General features: G+C 33.1%; 2 protein-coding genes across 4 annotated transcripts; one reads left to right on the top strand and one right to left on the bottom strand.

The window, feature by feature from the left end:
- Positions 1-970: 970 nt before the first annotated feature.
- LOC109166881 (protein VAC14 homolog) lies at positions 971-9,984 on the top strand. Of its 3 annotated transcripts, none has more exons than XM_019315778.1 (20): positions 971-1,503; positions 1,606-1,719; positions 1,816-1,881; positions 3,394-3,483; positions 3,560-3,679; positions 4,146-4,174; positions 4,262-4,404; positions 5,076-5,173; positions 5,989-6,075; positions 6,218-6,325; positions 6,458-6,549; positions 6,673-6,754; positions 7,103-7,168; positions 7,517-7,632; positions 7,732-7,852; positions 7,978-8,139; positions 8,244-8,372; positions 8,483-8,551; positions 8,660-8,953; positions 9,494-9,984. In XM_019315778.1, the coding sequence occupies exons 1-20, from the start codon at positions 1,408-1,410 to the stop codon at positions 9,593-9,595; spliced, it is 2,184 nt and encodes a 727-aa protein (XP_019171323.1). In that variant the 5' UTR covers positions 971-1,407; the 3' UTR covers positions 9,596-9,984. The 3 variants fall into 3 exon arrangements, with proteins under 3 accessions (XP_019171323.1, XP_019171321.1, XP_019171324.1); XM_019315776.1 differs by having other exon boundaries at positions 9,482-9,984; XM_019315779.1 differs by lacking the exon at positions 1,606-1,719 and having other exon boundaries at positions 1,048-1,503; positions 9,482-9,984.
- A 910-nt stretch (positions 9,985-10,894) lies between these two features.
- LOC109166873 (ankyrin repeat-containing protein At2g01680) lies at positions 10,895-14,903 on the bottom strand. Its single transcript, XM_019315768.1, has 3 exons — positions 14,464-14,903; positions 12,954-13,363; positions 10,895-12,061 (listed from the first exon to the last, which is right to left on the bottom strand). Exons 1-3 carry the CDS (start codon positions 14,768-14,770, stop codon positions 11,180-11,182), a joined length of 1,599 nt encoding a protein of 532 aa, XP_019171313.1. The 5' UTR covers positions 14,771-14,903; the 3' UTR covers positions 10,895-11,179.
- Between the last annotated feature and the right edge of the window lie 5,374 nt (positions 14,904-20,277).

Genomic DNA, 20,277 nt, shown 5'->3' with positions numbered 1-20,277 from the left:
TCTTTCCATTGTAACGTTAGTTCAATAATGTTGCATCTTGTGCTTTGCCACGAATATTAGGGAAAAGAAAATGTATAAATTTATGCTATATAGAATACAATCACGATATAATGCATTACAGATGCGACAATATTCACATATGTCATGTGTATTATACGTCTATTATACTTTAAAAAGTAAAATTTCATTATATCTTATTGGTTATTCATTAATTTATCTACTAAATACTTACAACAAGTTAATTAGATAAAAAAAAAATACACAACCACCAAATATAAATTTTTAAATTTTTTATTTACATATTAATGTCATGCTGTAAAGTAAACATTACAAAACTTTTAAAAGGCCGTATCACAGTTTGATTCACGTTATATTACATACTCCTAAAATTTTCATATTCCCTATTCAAAGTGAAATTTTTGGCACATAAAATTAAATTTCAAGAATTTTACATTATTTAAGAAATCTCATGTCTTTGAGAATTATATACAAATATAGACTTAAACATAAGTCGCTGTGAAATAATCTTATGTAAGACCATGTAATATTTTTAAAATAAAATATTTTTTTTATAAATTTATAATAAATATTACATTTTAATTTAAAAATATTACACATCAGACAACTCTATTAGTAAAGAAAAAAATTCTTTCCAGACATTTACACTTAGTTGTGATTATATCTAATTATTTCAATATTAGAAATTTAAGAATTAGATATAATTATAACAAAGTGTAAACATTTGATTTTTTCACCGATGAAGTTAAAATATATAATATTTTAATACTTACCTGTAAAGAAAAAATGTATAATAATTTATGTAATATAAAAAGGTGAATGAAAGCACTCAAAGAGTGAATATAACACAATTTTTATTTATTATTGCCTTTATCTTTTCTCTTTTGTTCTTGCAGTTAAAGGGAAGATGTCAAGAACAAACACAAGAAAACGAAAGTCAAATTACAGACAGCTTCACATCATTATACTGTTAAAATTACTGAGTCAGCGAGTCATCGACTCGCTTAGCTTAAAATTTACATACTATCTTCTCTCTCTCTCAGTCTCTCTCATCAAATTAAACAAAAAAAAACCCCAAAAAGGGTAATAAAAAAAGGTTTGTATAAAACAGAAACCCCCAAGATCTATTCAATCGTGGATTGATTTCCATTTCTTTCTTTCTTCTCCATTAGATCTGTTCTTCACTTGTATTCCACAGAGTTACATATACCCACCTATATATATGTGTGTGTATATATTATATATACACGTAGGGTGATTGGGGGAGGGATGGTTCAGCTTCTGGAGGAGGAGATTAGAAAGGGAATTTGATTGTGTGTTTGAGTGTGTTGTATGTGTATATAGTTTCTTCTTTTTCTGTGTCTAGGGTTTTGTGTGAAATTGACTAGTATGGCTACTTCGGAGGCTTTGTCTGTGATTCCGGCTGCGGTTCTCCGGAACCTCTCTGATAAGCTCTACGAGAAGCGCAAGAATGCAGCTCTGGAGGTGAGTGTTGTGGTTTTGGTTCTAGCATTTCGTGGGATTTTTGTGTTTTTGAGCATTTGGGGTTTAGGGATTTTTGAAAATTTTTGGTTTTGATTTGTACAGTTGGAGGGGATAGTGAAACAGTTGGCTGGAGCTGGTGATCACGACAAGATTACTGCTGTGATCAATTTGTTGACCGAGGAGTATACCTACTCTCCCCAAGCCAATCACCGGAAAGTAAGTGATTTTTGGAGTTCCCATTATAGTGCAGTTCCAGTGTTTGTTTAGGAATTACTCTGTATTCTAATCACTGATGTGATTTCGTGGTGTTAGGGAGGATTGATAGGGTTAGCTGCTGCAACTGTGGGTTTGACTTCTGAAGCAGCTCAGCATCTTGAGGTAATGGATTGTTCGAATTTGCAGCATTCTCTTTGTAACTGCATAAGAATGTTTTGTAGTGAAATGTGAGATTTTCTTAGGGTTGCTTGGAGCATACGTTTTAAAGAATGATCACTCTTAAGTCTTAACCTCTTGGAGAATTTTACTTGGAAGGAGACCACTTAAACACCTATAGAACAGGATTGGAAATTTGGAATACCATAGATGCAATTGCCAATGATATCGGGAGCCTGATTTTATCCTTAGCTAACTTGCTACCAGCCTTTATATAGGTGTTAAAAAGAAATAGTTCAATTATATTATTATCAAACAACTTAAAGGAAAGTTGATGTTGAATACAAGGAAGACTGATATTTAATATGCCCATGAGTGTAAAGTTTTTGTTTGTCTAAGGAAAGGAGTATGTTGCTGATTATTACAAAGGAGTTGTAATAATAATTTTGTTATAAATCTAACACAGGGAATTCCCAAATTTCAGTGAGCAAAATGTGAAGTGCAATACTATTGATTCTTGTGCTATTGCTATTGCCAGGGCTTAGACAAATTCTAGAAAAATACTCTACAAGTAAAATGTTAATGGAAACCTCAACTGCATAATTTTGCATATTCATCTTATTTTGCCCCCCACCCGGCCTCCCAACTGTTTCTATTGTAGGAAGTCCATTCTAATTTCTAATATTCTAGAGTGGAATATAAGAACTATATCTGTGTGTCTTATCATGAAAAGTTTGTCATCTGGCTTTCCTGTGCTATATTCTTTTTTATATATGGCAAAGTGTAATACTCCCTTCGTGGCTCTGTCTCATTTTACTTGTCCTGTTTAATATTCATTAGTCTATCCAACTCTTCTTTCTTTGGTTATAATTTTGATTTTTTTTTTGGGTATTTAATAGTACATTTGATATAGTTTCTAAATATATAAGTTTTATGTACAACACCAAATTAAATACGGAGTATTACAAAAAAATTGAATTGTAAATAACTTCAATCAAGCCTTGTGTTAATCAAACCAAACACATAAAATGGGATGGATGGAGTATATTTTAGTGTGTTAGAAATATAGAAACCCTAGGATTTGCCCTAGGTTTAGGGTTCTGATAACATGTTAAAATTGAGTGATTGAAGGTTTAACAGGTGGCAGATAGACTCCACCAGTTAGGTGGAAGCTAGAATATGCAAATTAGTGAAAGAAGAAGCATAATGATTATAATAATAACAATATTCTAATATATAATGAATTCCTAACACTGGAACACATGATTATATAAGTACATAATATGCCCTACAAATCTTTAGTGGGCTAAGCCTAGGGTAACTCTAGGGCTTCTATATTTCTAACACGGTGCTATTATCATCATCATAGTCTCCATGTTGATTGTTGATGGAATTGGTTCTATTTGCTGCTGCATTATGGAGTTGTTAGTTTTACCGTGAGTTTGTTAGTTGTGGCAGACTGTCGAGCTGCTTTTTTACTCAATTCATTTTGTTCCTCCTTGTAATATTATTTGACAGCAAATTGTGCCACCTGTACTGAACTCCTTTTCGGATCAAGATAGTAGAGTTCGTTATTATGCCTGTGAAGCTCTGTATAATATAGCAAAGGTGAGGAAGTAAGGATTTATGATTTTTTTTTAATTTCCTTTTGCATGTACTTTCTTTGATGTATACTATTTTGCAGGTAGTGAGGGGGGATTTCATTGTATTCTTCAATCAGATATTTGATGCTTTGTGCAAGCTTTCTGCAGACTCAGATGCCAATGTGCAAAGTGCTGCTCATCTTTTAGATAGACTTGTGAAAGTAAGTAAATAGTTCTTTCACCCTTCTGAAGCATGTCTTCATTTCAAAGCATTGATGGGAAAGCAGAAGAGTGTAGATAACTAGATATCACTATGACAGTAGAAATTATTATTATAATATAAGAGTTGAAAGGAATAGTGAAACAATTTCATTTTACTTACTCTGTAATAAATTATGGTAGTATCAGAGTGGAAAATGGTAAGATAATGGATGCAAAGTGTTATATGATGCATATCTGTGCTGTTAAAAGCTGTTCTTTCTACTCATTTAAACCATTTCTATGTTCTTTTTCTGTTCTCTTTCCATTGAGTGGCTTTCTGCTAGCATTTTTCTGGAGCAGACTGGTCATTTGGCTTCGTAAGAGCACAGTGATATTAATGGCATGTGAACGCCACCTTTGTGCATTGGTTTTGCATTTGACTTATTTGTCATGACAAATAATGTCCTGAATATCTTTTGCATGCAGGATATTGTCACTGAGAGTGATCAATTCAGGTGTGATAAACTTCTAGTACCTATTACCATATGGCTCTGAGAGTTCAGTGATTTGATAGTTAACTATTTAATTTGTTTCTCTGACAGCATTGAAGAATTTATTCCATTGTTGAGGGAGCGTATGAATGTCCTCAATCCTTATGTGCGCCAATTTTTGGTTGGTTGGATCACAGTTTTAGACAGTGTTCCAGATATTGATATGCTTGGTTTCCTCCCTGATTTCCTTGACGGTATGTGCTATGCACTTAGTTTGAGATTCTGAAGGATGTATATGGACACAGACACGTAGACACATGATATGCAAGAAATTGTGGGACATAGACATGGTTTTGGACATGATTTGAGTTATTAAAATTGTTTTTTTTTTTGTTTTTGTTTTTGTTTTTTTGTTTATCATTATTAGTATTAATTTTTAATTATGCATATCAAGTGGAAACTGGCAGAAATTGACAGTAATTAACAAAAAAAGTGACAAAAGAGAACCATAGCATGAAATAGACTACAAAGAATAGTCAAGATGCAAATTTTATTAAGTTACACAAGTCATAAAAAAATAATAGAGTAGAACTAAATTCCATTGTTCAGAGTTCAGACTTCAACTTCATCATTACTGCCATTAAAGTTATAAAAGTCAGCCAAAGTAAGTTGAACAAATGGCTAGGACACCTGTGTCCTTTGAGATTAAGTCATGAATAGTCAAGATGCAAATTTTTTGGTGACTGATAAATGTCGGGTGTGCCCAGTAGTGTCAGCATCTAACACAAGTTACAAGTATGACACAAGCACAATCCTAAATTTGTGTCTTTGCTTTCTAGGTTAGAAAATGACAAATTTTTGCCTTTGTGATTTTATTTTCTTCTTTCCCAGAAGCATGTGTTCTTACTTCTCTGTTCAACTGCAGGTTTATTTAATATGTTAAGTGATCCTAGCCATGAAATACGACAACAGGCTGATTCTGCACTTTCAGAGTTCCTTCAGGAGATTAAGAACTCTCCAGTAGTAAGACTTCTCATCTTGATAATCTAATCCTAGGTGAACTTCTATGTATTGAAATTTTGAACTTGTATCCTATGTTACATGGACATGGAAGCAATTAACATAGGACAGAAATCCAAACATGCTTATAGGTACACTTGAAATTTCCTCAAAAAATTGCCAGAATTTATAAAGCAAAGAGAAGAAGTATATTTTAGCACAGCCAGTGTATATTTTTACTGCCAATATGTACCTGATGAGATAATGTTGAAAAGGAAATGTTGCATCATTAACCATTAACAGGGGAATCCATCATCTTTCTCTTTTTGTTTTTTGTTTTTTGTTTTTTTTTGAAATTTTAAACATTTTAGTTTTGGATCTTTATGTAGAGATTTTGTAGTTACTAGCTGTGCTCCTATTAGAGAATGGGAAAAATAACGGAAAAAAATGTGGTGCACCTATGATATGCTCCTTTTCCGTCAGAATCCAGTGCCAAAATTTAGAAGAGAACAAATTTATCTAGCATCATCCATACATGCCAAACAGTCAGACATCAGCGCGCAGACCATCTGAATACATGCCTGTATAGGCCTTGTCTATGCTTCATAGAGGATGTGCCCAAGTACTTGGGATATTAGTTTTCTTGTTTTTATTTCTTGTAAATGTCTGTTATGAGAGTTCTGGTCACAATCTTTCTGTTGACAGTAAATAATACTATATTTTTGTTTATTAAACGAACACTAAAGTAGGGATAAATATTTTAAAGTTTTAGTATTTTGACTTAAGAGGCAATTTTCAATGGTAATCTATTTCATGTTCTGACCCAAATTCTCTTCAAGTCTGTAGATTACGGTCGAATGGCTGAGATATTGGTACAGAGAGCTGGCTCACCTGATGAATTTACTCGGCTGACTGCTATCACATGGGTAAAGATATTGATTTATGCGCAGTTGCTTGTAATTATGTCTTTACATGCATCCCGACTTCTGCCTATTTTTCAATTGCAACAACACCTTAATTATTTTGTTACCTTGCGTATATTTGTTTCACAAAACCTTTTCTCTTCAGATAAATGAGTTAGTAAAACTTGGTGGGGATCAATTGGTTCCTTATTATGCTGATATTTTGGGAGCAATTTTGCCTTGTATTGCTGATAAAGAAGAGAAAATAAGAGTTGTAAGTTAATCTGTTCTAACTTTTTTCTTGGTACAATTTTCTAGTAGTCCTTATAATGCTTTCTTCTCATCACACAAGTCCTTTTTATTTATTCTCCATTTCCCTTGTTTTTCTCGTTCCTCCACTTTCTAGGTTGCTCGTGAGACAAATGATGAACTTCAATCTATCAAAGCTGATCCTGCTGAGGGATTTGATGTTGAAGCAATCCTCACTATTTCTAGGAGGTATTGATGCTTTACTGAGTTGATTGCTTGGGTGTAAGGTTATTAAGGCCTGTGTTATGGTTCTTGAGATTATTGCATATGGTGTTCACACATGGTAACTTTTGGTTTGAATCTCTATACCAGGCAGTTGTCTAGTGAGTTTGAGGCAACACGGATTGAAGCATTGCACTGGATGTTCACCTTGCTAAATAGACATCGCAATGAGGTAATGAAACATTAATTTGTGTACTAGTTTATGTTTTCAGCACACTTTATGAAGCCTGATGTGATATATTCAAGATTTCCAACTAGTGTCATTCCTGTAATAATTTACATTATGATAAGCCTTTCCTTGTTATAGAATGACGATTTTCGAAGTACCTTGATTTTAGTTCAGTGTCTGCTTTTGAACTTCTGCTGCATCATTTGTGGGTTTTGGTATTGCTACATATACTTCTCATTCATTATAAAAATTCCTGTTTTCTGTCGGTTATCATGGTTTCCTATTCTTTACTTTCTATGACACTGCAACCTTGCATCTAGTATTCACTCTGTATGCTTATTTTTGTTACAGGTCTTGGTTTTTCTGAATGATGTTTTTGACACTCTTCTGAAGGCTCTTTCAGATCCATCTGATGAGGTATCTTCTACTGCTTCATTTTCCATTTAAGTCCCAATAATTTTGTCAAGTTGCTGATGTGTTCTTGTATTTCTGATGAAATTGTAAATATTCTAGTTTTAGTTTTCAAACAATCCTGGCATGTGAAAGGCTGAAAGCAATAGAGATAATCTTGTAAACTGTCCTGGCTCATTTGTATTTACAAAACATTTTAACTAAAAAATCTGTCTCATGTGTCCCTTGAATTTTGAGGTACTGAGAAGGCAAACAAAGGATTTAAACATTTGCTATCTACTGGATAAATGTTTTTTGAGCAGAATTTAAATAATGATTCTGTTAAAATACTTTATTGTTTTCATTTCTTCGTAGGTAGTGCTTCTGGTACTTGAGGTGCATGCATGCATAGCTAAGGAAAAGCAACACTTCCGTCAGCTTATTGTTTTCTTGGTTCACAGTTTCCGAGTCGACAATTCTCTCTTGGAGAAGTAAGTTTTCAATACTTCAGCAGTGCAATATTTTATCTTTGTTGCTCTCGATCTTTCCATTCTGGGATTGGAATGTTACTTAAAAAAATTTCCTTTCAGACGTGGTGCATTGATAGTTCGGAGGCTCTGTGTGCTTCTGGATGCAGAGAGAGTTTATAGGGAACTTTCTACCATACTCGAAGGGGAGTCAGATTTGGATTTCGCATCAGTGATGGTTCAGGTTTTTTACTAACTCTCGCATTGATAATTTTAAGAGAGGACAGTTTTGAAATGCTATAAAGTCTGTGAAATGTGAATACCCTTTTTTGCCATTTATGTAGTCTTGTGGTTCTCTCTCTGTTTCAGGCCTTGAACCTGATTTTGCTCACTTCATCTGAGTTGTCTGATCTCCGTGACCTCCTGAAACAATCACTAGTCAATACTGATGGAAAGGACTTGTTTCTTTCTTTATATGCTTCATGGTGCCATTCTCCTATGGCCGTAATAAGCCTCTGCTTTCTAGCACAAGTAGGAATCTGTTCCCCCTGCTCACACTCGTCCTTTCCCTTCATGTGCTTCATTGAATAACAATGTTTGTCCTTGTGCCTTTGTTTTATGGAAACGCATTGCAGGCATACCAGCATGCTAGTTCCGTTATTCAATCTCTGGTTGAGGAGGATGTGAACGTGAAGTTCTTGGTCCAACTAGACAAATTAATCAACCTCCTGGAGACTCCTACCTTTGCTTATTTGAGGCTGCAGGTGTCTTACTTTTTTCCTCGAGATATAATGTCTACTTGCTTTATATGTAAATGTTTCGCTTGTGCATTTTCCTAAATCCTAACATCTATTTTATTACTTCTTCGTTTCAGCTTCTTGAACCTGGAAGATACATCTGGTTATTGAAAGCCTTATATGGTTTGCTTATGCTGCTACCTCAGGTATGTTGTGCATCATGATGTCAAGTACCGAAAATATTGACAGTTTACCAATTGAAATTTCTGTATAGAGTCTAACCTTCTTGGTTCCTTTTTATCCCATTTCTTCAGCAAAGTGCTGCCTTTAAAGTTCTTCGGACTAGGTTGAAAACTGTACCCAAATACTCCTTTAATGGGGAACACTTAAGGAGAACAGCATCTGGGAATCCTTATTCTCAAATAAGTTATTTGAGGGGCGGATCACACATTTCAGATGATGGCGACACAAGCGAAGATTCTCATGATATGCACAACGCAATAAACTTCTCTTCAAGGCTGCAGCAGTTTGTTCAGATCCAGCAGCAGCGTCGTGTACATTCTAAGTCTCAAGCTCATTTGTCCCATAACTCCATGTCATCAACAAAGGTTTGCCATCTTTGTTAGTGCTATTTAATTTCGATACTTGCACTTAGGCCCTGTTTGGTAAAAGAGTTGGCTTATAGGCCAATTTTGACTTATTTGATCACTATTAGTTGTTTGACTTGGTTTAAAAATCAATATAAGTGTTTAATTAATTAGCTTTTTGTACTCCAAAATGCTAAAATTCAGAAAGCTACTCAAAGCAACTTCTTAAATTAGCTTTTTGAGAAAAAAAAATTATACCAAACAGCTATCTGCTAACAGCTAATTTACCAAACACCTTTCTACAATCAGCTAATGTTATCAACTAGTTATACCATCAGCTAATGTTATCAACTAGTTATACCCTCTAATTAACCCAATCAGTTAACAGCTAACAACCATTTACCAAACAGGGCCTTAAGGTGTTTACTTCATCAATCTACCTAGCATAATTTATGGGTTTGTTAACATCAAACTTGTGGTTTTATTTGACTATTAACAAGCTCCAAAAATAGAGTTCATGTCGATTTTGCATTCTAATTCTTTGAGCAGTTCCCTGTTCAGGAGGTACAAAGACCCGAAGATTCCAAACCTAACCAAGCCCAAGACTTGAGTAGACCTCCTTCGAGGTCATCTCGTAAGGGCCCTGGACAGTTGCAGCTTTGATTATTTTGGCTACCACTCCAAATTGATGTCAAATTTATACAGCAATGTAATGCTTTCGGGAAAGCCCAGTTGTGTTCTATTATTATAACTTGTAAATTGGCGGTATATCCTAGTAGTTCGTTCATCTTTTTGACCATTGCGATATTAATATGCTGGAATGGAAGGAATCGGGTACTGAAACTAGCCTTGGGGGTGTTCCCAAGCTATTCTTTCATGTTTTTAGTGAACAATGCTCATATGGTAATGTTGTTTTTTATTGAAAACCATATGGGCAATAGGTAGATGTTAGGATATCTGTAAGTTTATATTATTGATAATTCCATGTAACAAGTATTATTGTGTACACTATTCATATGTATAATGGCCTGTTGGATCATCCTTCCATCTTATCCATTTCTTGCATTCGGATTTTACTATTTTAGATTCTGGAAAACATAAGTTTTTTCTTTTACCTTTTTCCGATGAGACCCACAAAGTTAGAAAAAAAAATTAATTACTACAACATACCCTCCCTCTACTCTACTATCCTCTCTTCCCTCTCCACTCAAAAATTCAAGAAAACAAAAAACTCCCTCTTTTCTCCTATCCTCTCTTCACTCAAAAAAAAAAAAAAAAAAACCTTGTTGGAGAAGCCGTACAAGAGTCAATAATATGATCTTACAACTAAAGTAAGAGTCAATAGTCTAATCTTATAGTTAAACTAACGACTTGCCAACCCCTTTTCAAATTGCTAGGTTAAATTGAACTATTATTCAATTGAAATGAATATGAAATTTAAGTGAAGTTTAAATCTATTTTAATAAAATGCAAATAAAAAGGAGAATTCTTGGAATGAATAGGCAGGATTGTGTTGATTACTCTACAAAAAGTGACACCGTCTCTGATTAAGACTCAGTGATGAATTTACAGTTCTCATGAGAATGAAGAAGGATGAAGGAAGGCAACTTGAGTGGAATCCAACACAACGGAAAGGGAAAAGATTAATGAGTCAAAAATAAATCTTATATCTGAAAGACATATTTTATCTCAAAAAGATATATCCATCCTGACAGCCCACTGAGTCACGGGTACATAAGCATTATTAGGACATCTTCAATAGTGAGGATTTTGGTGTGGTATTTTAGGTGCCAAGGAGTCATGTTTCTTCTCTTAAGAGACTTTGTAGTATAAGGAATTTTATAGGGCATAGAAAGTTTATTATGTGTTTTTCTTTCTCACATTATCTTTCTCATATAGTTCTCTTCATAATCTAGTGATTTGGAACAGGTAGTAGGCAGATTACAATGCAATACTCAATACTCTAAAAAGTACAAAAATTTTATAGATTTGAGAAGAGTTGTAATACAGTGCTATATACATATTTTTACACTATCAGGCCAGCTTTGTGATCATAAAGTACATTCTCTCTTCATGGCATTTGAAACACAAATCCCACAGCTCTAACACCTGTGTAAAACAACCAAGCACCAAACCACCAATCCCATAGCTCTAATAGGAAAATGTGGTAAAAAGCTTGGGCTCTGGGAACAGGAAAAGTGTGGTATTCTACAGAGTTAAATGCTGATATTTTCACCTAAAACTATCTCACAGAGCATAGATCTTCTCATCGGAGTTGTAGTCGTCCAAATCGGATATATGCGTGGAATAAGACCACGAGAAAGATTTGCTCCCGCTCGCCCTTTTTATCCGCCTTTGAGAATCACTACCTATTCCAAAATGCTGGCGGAAGACAAAGTAGCACAAGCTAACGAGTGTCCCGATGAGAATAGGCGCGCCCAGGGCAGTGATAGTAATGGCCATCCAGATACCTTGCTTCCCCACGACTACAAATCCGACGGCTAGAAATGCTCCGCAAGTGCTAATACCAGCCGCCCACATTAACTTGTTCACAACCGAAACAACTTGCTTCTGAGCCCGGGTGTCCCACGCAACGAGGGTGATCTGAACGACGACCACCGCTAGGGATATGAAGAGCGAGGTGGCATTCAATAGGCAAAAGACACGGAAAGCAGCGGTATCAGCAACGGTATCAGCAATGTTGGCTTTCCCAGCATCTGAACCGTCGGTTTGATACTGGCCGGGCATGTTAAATATAGCCAAGAAAGCTATGGAAGCAAACAAAACCGCCACAACAGTAACGGAATTGATCGTATTCTGAACCGCTTCTCGGTGAATCTTCTTGAGCTCTTTGGCAATGCCAGAAACACGCCTTCGGGTTTTCTCGTTTTGTATAAGTTGAGACTGGACTTCATGCTTGATGTCACTCACGGTCCTCTTGAGTTCCATCGCTTCGTCAACTTGGCCAACATATCTGGCATGCTTTGCACCGGCCTCCACCAAAGCTTCCTTAATTGCGAAAGCGGAATCTCCATATTGGAGTTTATCCGCCAAATCCATTGCGGTCTCGTTTTGATAATTGATAGCATTGACATTTATCGAGGTGTAAGTCAGCAGCACGTTCACAATCTGAGAAGAGAAAGGTTTAGGGTAACTTAAGATGCTTTAGAAAGTACGTAAAAGCTCATTGTACTAAGACACATCAAACAATTCACTTTCGTGTATATAAACTAAAAAAAGCGTCATATATGCGTTTAAAGTAAGATAGTATAGTTTTTGAGCAAATACTAATTTTGGTCCCACGAGTATTAGCAAAATGACAATTTTGATCCACATGTTTAATTCCTACCAATTTTCATCCCCGACTATTGTATTATTGCCAAAATTCATCACGCCGATCACCCCTTCGTTTAAGACATGCCGAAATATGAAATTATGAAGGGTATTTTCGTCTTTTCAAATTAAGATCCCAATTTGAGCATAAATAAAGGAATTTAAGCCCTAAGATCAATCGCAATTCACAGTTCTCCTCCTCAAATTAAGGTAGGATGACGAGGACTTGAGGAGAATTGGGAATTGGGATCGATCTTAAAACTTAAATCTCTTTATTGATGTTCAAATTGGGATCTTAAGTTGAAAAGGACGAAAATACCCTTAAAATTTTTAGATTTCGACACATCTTACACGGAGGGGTGACCGGCATGATGACTTTTGACACTAAAACAATAATCGTGGATGAAAATTGGTACTAAAATAACAATCGTAGATGAAAATTGGTAGGAATTAAACATGTGGACCAAAACCGTCATTTTGTTAATACTCGTGGGACCAAAACTGGTATTTGCTCTATAGTTTTTCCATCAGGAAAGAAAAGGAACAAAACTCTAGAGCTTATTTATACTATGAATGAAAAAATAATTTCTGGAACATTTCGATATACTAAGCTATACCAAATAAATACACAATGATGCAAGAAAAAGAAAAAAGACAATATAAGACTATATAGGTATGTCAATCTTACCTGTGGTCGTACTTTTCTCGTGGCAATGTGCAAAGCAGTATTACCCTTCTTGTCCCGCTCATTCAGTATCGAGTGATCAGCATCCAATATTTCCTCGATCACAGACGTATCATGACCCTTAACAGCCATATGGAGTGCGGTTTGCACTTTCTTATCTTTGATCGCCACAATCTCCGGATCTCTCTCAATAAGCGCTTTTACAATCGGCACGAGACCATACCTTGCAGCGTTATGCAAAGCGGTTTTCCCGTTCTTCCTCACAATCCTCGCGGAGCTCACATCTGCATCTAGAATCGCATTTACAACATCTAGATGACCTTGGGCAGCAGCCAAATAAAGAGGACTTGTGTTCGAGGAGTTGCATACTTTACAAAGCTCGGGCCACTTTGATAAAAGCTCCTTGACGATACCTGGATATGACAGAGTCAGTGTTTTATCATGCACGTAAACCCTTTAAAAACAAAAGTGATTTTTCCACACTCATTCAACTTTCATCAACCAAAAGGAGAAAAAGAGCTGAAAACAAATAAAGGACTTGTCTACTATTATGACTTCGTTATATTGTCAATACTTCTTTTTTTTTTTTTTTCTCCAACCACTCAACTTTAGTATGAAATACTTTCCATTCCAAAGGTTTTGCCACCATACAATTTCCAAGTCAATTTGACCAAATTTAGTTATGTTTCAATTAGGGGCAAATTATACCATTGCGTACCTTGGTCCAAAACGACATTCAGATTATGTACCAATAAATAGATTAAACGCACATAATGTGTTAACTGTTGGTACATAATTTATTAATAACTACATATTAAATATGATGTTTGGTAACATAGTTACCTTATCAGTCAATTTTAGCTTATTTGACCACTATTAGTTGTTTGACTTGTTAAATAGCCAATATAAGTATTTGATTAATTAGCTTTTTGTAACAGCTTATTGCTCCAAAATGCTAAAATTCAAAAAGCTCCTCAAAGTGGCTTTTTCAATAAGCTTTTTGTGAAAGTCATTTTGCATGTAATCAGTTATCAGCTAATAGCTAATTGACCAAACACTTTTCTACAATCAGCTAATGCTATCAACTAGTGAAACTCACTAACCCAATCAACTAACAACTATCAGCTAACCGTTATTTAGCTAACACCCCAATATATTGTCATTTTGGACCAGGTCCACAGTGCAAGGCAAGCCTTGGTCCATGTCCATGGTATAACAATTGTCAATTAGGGATATATTTGAGCAAGCCAATTAATAGGCTAAGATCGATCCATTCTTTGACCGATCTTAGCTCGATCAGCTCACAATCAATCTGAGATCATCCACTCTCCAGTTTCAATACCCATAAATTCAAATCTTCTGATAAAAACAGTAAACATTCAGCAGCTCAATATAGTCAAATCACAACACAAACTTCATCACAAAATCAAAACAGAAATTCAATCAATAAAATCCACAAGAACAAGCATCTGCGTAGCTAATAAGCAACAGTTCTCCCCAAAAAAAAAATTACCTAAGTGGCCGCGGCTGGCGGCGACGGAGAAGGCATCCAAATCGGCTTTGCATCTGATCTTAACCGTCGGCAAATCACAGAGCCCGAGCAGAAACCCGAACACCTCGACGTAATTATTCTCCGCGGCGACGTACAGCGCCGTCTTCCCCGCATCGTTCTGCAAGGCCAAGAGGGATGTCGGGTCGGAATCCGACCCGGACCCATTGCTCTGAGCTGCTAAGAGTTGCTTGAGCGAGTCGAGGTCACCCGATTGGGCGGCCAGGAAGAAGGATTGATGGTTGATGAATCTCAGTGACTTGGAGTCCATGTACTCCCACTGAATGATAGATACCAACGCAGAATCAAAGCCTTCTTCAATATACAAAATTCACCGGAAAGGGAATTTTGTATTTTTGGTTTTAATATATATTTGATGCGTGTAAGGTTGTTTGATAGTTTGATGGGTGAGGTTTTAGCGTAGGTAGGTTCAATGGACGGAAAATGGAGACGGTGATGAAGATAGCATTATTTTGGCCGATGTAATGATTGAAGTGGCCGTGTGGGGACACCCTTTTGAGTTAACATGTGATTAAGGTTTGTTTGTTTGATTTTGTTTTGTTTTGTTTTTTTTTTTTTTTTTTTAAATACTATTAACTCTGTTATAATGTAGTATCCGTCTGAACATACATGCACCTAACTTAGTATGATTGTAGTGTGTTTGAAAATTTTTATTTTTGGGAATGACAAAGAACTTACATTTATACTAAAAATAAACATAAATGTTTGATTAATTAGCTTTTTATAACTCCAAAATGTTAAAATTTAAAAAGCTGATCAAAGTAACTTTTTCAATTAGCTTTTTAAGAAAAGGAATTATACCAAACAGCTATCAACTAACAACTAATTTACTAAACACCTTTCTACAATAAGCTAATGTTATCAATTAGTTATACACTCTAATTAACCCAATCAGCTAACATCCATTTACCAAACAGTGTCTTTGTATTTTCCTAATTGAAAATGATAGCGGTTAAAGTGATTTAGGAGCTTATAGCTTATTATAAGCTACTAATAAGCTATAAGCTTTGTTTGGTAATGTTCTCAAATTAAGTCCCTAGCTTAAAATAAGAGCTTATTTTAGAACGCTACCTTAGGTAGCGTTTCAAAATAAGCTCCTAGCTTCCTAACTTTTTTTTTTTTTTTTTTCATATTTATCCTTATTATTTAAAAGAAATGACATAATTTACCTTTCCCAATTAAAATCATTTTCTCTTCTCCTTGCAACTTTCACCGCAAATATTATTATTATTATTATTATTATTATTATTATTATTATTATTATTATTATTATTATTATTATTATTATTATATTTGCAACAATATTGCTACTTTGTTATGAGATGCTAGATCATAATTATGCTAATAGTTTTATTTCAAAACAAACTAATTTAAATTTTATGAATATGCCATTTTTAGTCTTTTTATATTTATCAGCTTATCAAAAAGCTAATTTTACCAAACACTTTCAATCATAACAACTAGCTTAACAGCTCTTCAGTTTTCAACTCCGATCTTATAGCTTTTCAGCTTTCAACTCCTTTTCAGCTTTCAGCTCCTATCTTATAGCTTTTCAGCTAGGTTTGCCAAACAGAGCCTTAGACAATAAATCGCTTAAATCATAAAATTGATTCAAAAGGGTGCTTGAAGAGCGATTATAATAGTAACTTAGTAAGTCATTGCAATTATGTTTGATTGAGAGTTACTATCTGAAGGTATGCATTGATGAATCTTACTCTTCTATAGTAGTATGTAAATCATTCAGGAGAAATAAATCGCGTTGTTGATTGTTATATTTGTGATCAGAATTTTAGTAATTATATTTATTTAGTATAAAATATTTATTAATAATAGTAATAAATTTTTTTGAGTATTATTGACTCTGTTACACTGCAGTATCAATTCATAACTACTCACTTGTCAATGTAATTATTAATGATAATAATTATAATTAAATTGTAATTTTCAAATGAAAAGGAGTCAGAATATATCTGTCACTTTATTATAAAATGAGTACTTTTACTCCTTTATTTCAAGTAAGCTTAAAAGTCAGATAAAAATGTAAAAGTCTAACCTTTTCTTCAATGAACATTTGAAAAATTCTCTTCAGTCATGCTTATATGACTTTCTAGAAATAATTTTATTTTATTTTTTTATTAATCGATCTAAGTCACCATCAAGACCATAACTATGTTCCACACAAATTAAAATTTTCCAATTTTGTAATCTCATCCTTAATATTATACCTTGGTTCCACTTTTCCCCCAAATGTTTTTTAAAAAAATCAATTTCATACTTATGTTTTAGAATTTGTATGTGAACATATATTAATCAATTTAATCACTTTTAATATGTTTGAAGTTCAAAAATTGAACTTAGGGGTTCTTTCACTCCCACCCTAGAGGCTATAATAGATAAAGTAAATTATGGGATGTTTTCTCAACTGACCTACATGCCTTCAAATACTTATTCAGATTTTAATGGTATGTAGGAATGCCTTATAAATGTTATGAATAATATAATGAAACTTGCCTATACTATGTGAGAAGTATTTTATTATTTTTCTGTTTTGACATGACAAATAAAAAATTAGAGATATTAATAATTGTTACTTCAATTCCCCTTTTTTTTTTTTTTTGGAATAACTTTTAACTTTTGAAATACAATAATAATGCTTAATTCCAAGTGATACATTATATCTCATGGACTGCAACGATTATCCAAGCATTGAAACATGTCTGGATAATTTATTTTGTCTAAAGTTATTCTAGATAAGGATTTTCAGGTCTAAACTTACATGACCAATCAAAAAATGAATAATATTGAACTAGGTATATATATATTTATTCCAACAATTAATAGATATTATGTATAAATTATGAGAATGTTTTTGTGTGATACTTTGGTTGCAGACTATCTTAGTAAGACTAAAATGGAAAACCATTTGCACTTGGTATTTCACTTCCAAATTATTTTTGTAAAATAAACTTTAATGCAAATTTAAAGAACTATATTCATTGCACATGTGGGCTTTGATAATTTAAGGTAAAATAAATAAACGGTTTATTAAATTAGTATATAAAATAAATATGATAAAATAGATCAGATTAATAGTATATAGTATATGTTTGGCTTATAGGCTTTTGGACCAACTCAAGTAAAATAAGTATCATACCATAATCTAGGATAACATGGCTCAATCATCACTAGTGTGCAGTTCAAACAATTTTCAAGTTCAAGTGAGATATATCTAAGAGATCGAGTTAAATCAGCATTTATGTGCAAGTAAGTTAAACTATTTGATTTCAATTTCACAAATATTTAAATTTGATTAAATTACTACCCAGTCGAGTTTAGATAATTATATTGAGTAAGTAATGAATTGAATAGAATTCAAACACCTTAATACTCATCTCAAACATCTTGTGAGCCTAGCTAATTGAACTTTTTTCATATATTTTATATATGATATAAATATAATATTACATATTTAACTAATTTTTTTATATTTATATATATTATAAAATGACTATAATCAATATGTAATATTGAATATTTAATGGTATTTGGTTATAAAATGCTTATTTTTATAATTTTTGTGTAAAAAATTTAAAAATAATCTTTATTATATTAACTCTATTCGAGTCAAGCACGAATAGCTTGAACTTGTAACAAGTCGAGCACGATTTCAAAGAATTAGAATTTGAACTCGATTTTTTAATCGAGTCGATCGGAACTTTGAGTTTTGTTTATTTGAACTCGACTCTACTGAACTCCTATATACTAGGAACCCACCACCTCCATCACTCTATGTGCTCATACCAACTATTCCTTTGGTATTCAGCGATGATGACACGTGGACAATATGAAGCTAATAGTGTGCTCGGGTACAACCCAAAATGCTTTGGGGATTGTGTAGAGTGTATAAGTGTAAGAAAGTTAAACTATTTGTGAGCTACCCAAGTTCGATTTGATGAATGTTCAAATTTGATTCGTTTACTGTTAAACTAAGTTCGGATTTGATTAGTTCAAATAACAAGCTAGTCGAGTCAAATTTGAACTTGTTAATATTCAACTTGAGTACCTCGCCAGGCTAATCAAGCTTTAAAAAAATAATATTTAGTTGTAAAACATTTTATAATAATAATAATAATAATAATAATAATAATAATAATAATAACAATTATTATTATTATTATTATTATTATTATTATTATTATTATTATTATTATTATTATTATTATTATTATTATTATTATTATAATCCAATATAGGGTGGCATCTCATGTTGCTTTACATGTATGGCACGCACTAGAGAGCTCAAAGATACGTGCGTAGTTGTAAAGTAAGTAATTGCCACCAATTTCCCTATTTTCACACCTCCTTTAACCAAAAACATTAAAGTGACAAATGCTTTCGAATTCTTTAATTTAATCCAAAACGGTTGTTTATATATTAATTTCTTTTTACAATATATTAATTTTTTTTATAACACAGAATTTTCATATTTTTGCCCGACTATATTCTGGACCCATAAACTTGTTTGAAGTTAATAAAAAAGTAAATTGAGCTAATCTTGAAACTTGAAAAAATATATTGCACTAATTTAGTTTTGAGACTCATCAACACTTTTATGATTAAACTAATATTAGATCAGAAAGCAATTAGTGTTGCTGTTGAGTGTCTCCCTCCTACCAATTTAAAAATGTATATGACATATATGTATGCGTATGTATATGCATGTATTATGTATTTATTTATTTTTTTTATAATTAATTAATTATTTTGATTACAATTATTTCTAGTTACTTTAAAATAAGATATCACTTTTACTAAATCATTACAATTATTAAGTATTTCATTACGATTTTAATTTATATTGTGAATAATTAAGAAATTAATTTTATACAACTAATAAAACTGTTTTTTTTTTTTTAATGGACAAAGCGTGGTGCGCCTTATATGGGCATTGATTTGTGAATACACTTTAATGGACAAAAGCATGGCAACTCATGTTGTGAAGTAAAGTTGAAAGGAATCTTTTCCAAACACACCCTTATATATAGGGCTATACCCCAAACTTCCACTTCATCTTCATTTCTATACCTCTCAATAAGCTAGGAAGAAAACTCAAAAACAAAAATATTTTTTAAAAAATTTAGAGAGAAATAGAGCCAATATGTCACCCTCCTTGAAGTTATTTGTCACAATATTTCTGATGATGATGTTGGTTTTTGCACCGGGTAATTTTTATTGTGTGTGAAAGTTTTGAATTCGTGATTATTTATTTAATTTGATAAGTTAATCGATCTAAATATTGTAGACTATATGTATGTGTATTATGAAAATTTATACTATTTTATATCATTTTTTTTAGAGCATTTCATATCATTTTATTATCACCTTATTTTCATTGTTTTGATAGTGCATGTTACACTATACAAATTATAAAATTTAATTATATATTAATTATCATCACCTTATTTTCATTTTTTTCACATTTTTCTAGTCAATACTCTCTTAATCGAGACTGTCACACATGCTCTTCGATCCTAATATGATTATCTCTCCTATGTAGTTTGCAAGCTATTACACAAAAATAAATTTATCCAGTGCGTACCCTCATATATATAGTGGCTGCGAGTTTCTCTGCTCAATCAAAAATATATATAAATTTAATGAACATGCATCTATACATGTGTGTACAAGAATATATATATATATATATATATATATATATGAGAGAGAGAGAAGAATATATATTACATTGTGTTTTTT

Source organism: Ipomoea nil, unplaced genomic scaffold (genome assembly GCF_001879475.1).
Source record: "Ipomoea nil cultivar Tokyo-kokei standard unplaced genomic scaffold, Asagao_1.1 scaffold3109, whole genome shotgun sequence".
Taxonomy (NCBI): Eukaryota; Viridiplantae; Streptophyta; class Magnoliopsida; order Solanales; family Convolvulaceae; genus Ipomoea; species Ipomoea nil.
Note: the sequence above shows the minus strand (reverse complement) of the source record. Positions and strands in the feature narration are given on the sequence as shown.